This window comes from Piliocolobus tephrosceles, chromosome 17, assembly GCF_002776525.5.
Source record: "Piliocolobus tephrosceles isolate RC106 chromosome 17, ASM277652v3, whole genome shotgun sequence".
Lineage (NCBI taxonomy): Eukaryota > Metazoa > Chordata > Mammalia > Primates > Cercopithecidae > Piliocolobus > Piliocolobus tephrosceles.
In genome coordinates this window covers 25,728,636-25,732,270 of record NC_045450.1, presented here as the reverse complement: position 1 = coordinate 25,732,270, position 3,635 = coordinate 25,728,636, and the positions used below count along the sequence as shown (strand labels likewise).

Sequence of the window (3,635 nt, the reverse complement as noted above, 5' to 3'; positions counted from 1 at the left end):
TGGTAATGATGTTGATGGTGATGATGTTGATGGTGGTGGTAGTGATGATGTTGACGGTGATGATGGTGATGATGTTGATGGTGATGACAGTGATGGTGGTGGTGATGATGATGATGGTGATGGTGGTGGTGGTGGTGATGATGCTAATGGTGATGATGGTGATGGTGATGGTGGTGATGATGTTGATGGTGATGATGATGATGGTGGTGGTAGTGATGATGTTGACGGTGATGATGGTGATGGTAGTGGTGGTGATGATGTTGATGATGGTGATAGTGGTGGTGATAATGGTAGTGGTGGCAGTGGTGATGATGATGTTGAGGATAGTGATGGTGGTGGTGGTGGTGATGTTGATGGTGGTGGTGGTGATGATGATGATGGTGATAGTGGGGAGGAAGATGTGATGATGTTAAGAATTAACACAGATAACCACACTTACAATGTACCAGGCCCTGTTGTAGGCTCTTGTAATATATCAATTAATCCTCACAAAACTCCAAGAAGTATGTACCATTATTAGCTCCATTTCATAGATGAGAGAACAGGCACAGACAGGAAAGTAACTCTCTCAAGATCCCATAGCCGTTGAGTGTGAGTGAGCACACTTTCTCAGGAGAAACAAACCTCTCCCAGGAACCTAAGAGATGTGACATATTCACTTTGCTTGTTGCGATATCATTTGCCATCTGGGAGGAGTGACCACAGAGCTTAGTGTTTCTGGCTGAAGAGCAATAGACTCTTGACGGCTGAAGAGCAATAGACTCTTGACAGCTAACGTCACTGATTTCCAGGAGAAGGAGGAAAAAAAGAGGAAGAAAGGTCATGACTTACACTGGTCTCTGGTCCTGCGTTCCTCTTAGCCATCACAGACAGCTGCCAAAGTTTCCAAAGCTAAATCTCTCACTCTCTATTGAGAATCCTTCTGTAGCTCCCCATTCCTGAAAAGTCAAAGCAGGATTTCTCAACCTCAGCACTACTGATATTTCAAGCCAGATAATTCTTTGCCGTGGGGGACTTTCTGTGCATTATAGGATGTTTAGCAGAATTTTGAATCTCCACCCAGCAGATTGCAGAAGGACCCCCTTAGTTGTGACAACCAAAATGTCTCCAGACATTGCCAAATGTCCTCTGCAGAGTAAAAATAGCCCCCAGATTGAAGGCAGAAAGGGAGATGGGCACCCAAGGCAGAAAAAGCAGTGGGAGCAAAGTTTGGAGGTGTACAACTATACCTTAGGGAGTGCCAGGGTTGGGGCATGCAATGCAATTCAGGGTCATATTACAAAAGGTCTTAAACACAGCCTTCAGGGGATGTGGAGCCACTGAAGGATTCCAAACCAAAGATCAAGAGGCTCAACCTTGGAATTTGAAAACAATCCCTCTGGCAGCTGTATGGATGGTGAAACAGAGGGAGACACAACTATTGACTGGTGGGTTTGGGGGGTGGGGAGTGTCACAATAATTTAAGTGAGAGCTGATACCCAGAGGAGGGGAGAGCAAGAGGCAGAAGGAGTCTAGGCATGCCAAGATTTCATGGTGAATAAATTCTAATCCTTTCCAAGAGTGTAAAGGCAAAAATAAAATGTCTGGTCCATGGTAAGTGATTAATAAATTAATTTCGGCCAGGCGCAGTGGCTCATGCCTGTAATCCCAGCACTTTAGGAGGCCGAGGCAGGCAAATCATGAGGTCAGGAGTTTGAGACCAGCCTGGCCAATGTGGTGAAACCCTGTCTCTACTAAAAATACAAAAAGTTAGCTGGGCGTAGTGGCGGATGCCTATAATCCCAGGAGAATCGCTTGAACCTGGGAGGCAGAGGTTGCAGTGAGCCAAGATTGTGCCACTACACTCCAGCCCAGGCAACAAGAGTGAGACTCTGTCTCGAAAAAAATAACAATAATAATTTCTTCTCCAGTTCTGTGCCATTGTTGACACTGCTCCCTAGGCTGGTTATGCGCTGCCTCTTTTTCTCAGCCTGCTAAAATTCCCCTCTCCTTGAAGGCCTGTGACTTCCTGAGTGGAGCCTTCTTGAGCCTTCCAGACAGGCTCCTTCCTCTGTTTGCCTGAAGCACATTGGATAGGTGCCACAGTGTATTGCAATTCTAAGTGTCTGTTTTCTCTATTAGACAGTCAGCTCTTCAAGTGCAGTGACTTTATCTTGTTCATTTATTCCTTGGATCAGTGTTTCTTGAGCACTTACTATGTGCCAGGCACTGTGCTAGATGCTGTGATACGGCTGTGAACAACTGTCTTTATCCTCAGAATCTACACAGTGCATGGCACACTTAAATGTTTATAAATGTTTAGTGAATGAACGAACGGATAGATGAATGGATGGTTGGGTGGATGGATGGATGGATGGATGGATGGATGGATGGATGGTTGTATGGATGGATGGATGGACAGTGAAGTTATCAATGTGGCTGAGACCTAGAAAGGTTTAGTGAGTCACCCATGAATGCCCAGGAAATGGCAAAGGAGGAGCTGAGCCCCAGATAGTTAAAGGACTAATTCTTGGAACAATGGGGCTCCCCTAAAAGGTTTTCTATGGTCCAAGAGCAGCCTCACCTGTTTGCAGGACGACAACCTGTCAGCTCCCAGAGTTCTTCCTTTTCAGCTAGTTGGCTGAAGCCACAGAGATTGTTTGTAGTGGATTTGGGTAGCTTGTCTCCCATGTAGATTTGTCCCATTGTTGCTCGGCAAAAGCCCTGCTTTGCCCCTGGGGGCTACCTCCCAACCACCCCTCTCCATTCATATGTCGGGATGGGGCTCCACTCCCAGCCCAGGATTGGAGCATGTGGCCCAAACCTAAGTTAACTAGTACCCCAGTTTCTCTGGACACAGTGCCACAGAGCTTGATCAGAGGTAAGCATGTTACTTAAATGCCCCAAGCTAGTCCAATCAGGGTGAATCTTGAGACTTTGTGGGATTTCTGGGGCAAGAGCACTCACACCCTTTTGTACTGAATTTAATGTGGAAGGCAGGGGATTTTAATTTTGTATGGTTGGATGCCATCTCACAACCACAAGAAGAGGGCTTTTTCTTTTCCTTTTTTTGAGACGGAGTCTTGCTGTGTTGCCCAGGCTAGAGTGCAGTGGCGCGATCTCGGCTCACTGCAACCTCCACCTCAAGTAATTCTCCTTCCTCAGCCTTCTAAGTAGCTGGGATTACAGGTGCACGCCACCATGCCCAGCTAATTTTCATATTTTTTTTAGTGGAGGGGGGTTTCACCATGTTGGCCAGGCTGGTCTCAAACTCCTGACCTCAGGTGATCCTCCTGCCTCAGCCTCCCAAAGTGCTGGGATTACAGGCAAGAGCCACCGCGCCTAGCTTCTCTGAGGGTTTTTCAACACAGTCTCCCAGAGGGCCCAGTTTCCCCCAGTAATAATCTGCTCATTAATACTCCCTTTATTGACTTTCTTGCCTCCCTGTTCATTTCCCCCTCCCCCTTACTGGTGCCCTCTGGGATCACATCATAAGTATACTACTGGCGCTTCAATCTGCATCTCAGGGGAGATCTAATTCAAGCCAGCCACCTCTGTAACATCCTGGATATACCTCTAGTGAACCACCCCTCCCTAACACTCAGTCCAAAAAATTCAGGTAGAGTTGACTCCACCTATGGCTGTGAAAGTGGGCA

The 3,635-nt window shown here is 46.9% G+C and overlaps 1 protein-coding gene across 1 annotated transcript in view; it reads right to left on the bottom strand.

Annotated features, from left to right (window-relative positions):
* LOC111526888 overlaps window positions 1-2,685 on the bottom strand; it is a 22,569-nt gene extending 19,884 nt beyond the window's left edge. The window contains exon 1 of the mRNA XM_026455350.1: window positions 2,564-2,685. Coding sequence (XP_026311135.1) covers window positions 2,564-2,685 — 122 coding nt within the window. The remainder of the gene's footprint in view (window positions 1-2,563) is intronic.
* Between the last annotated feature and the right edge of the window lie 950 nt (window positions 2,686-3,635).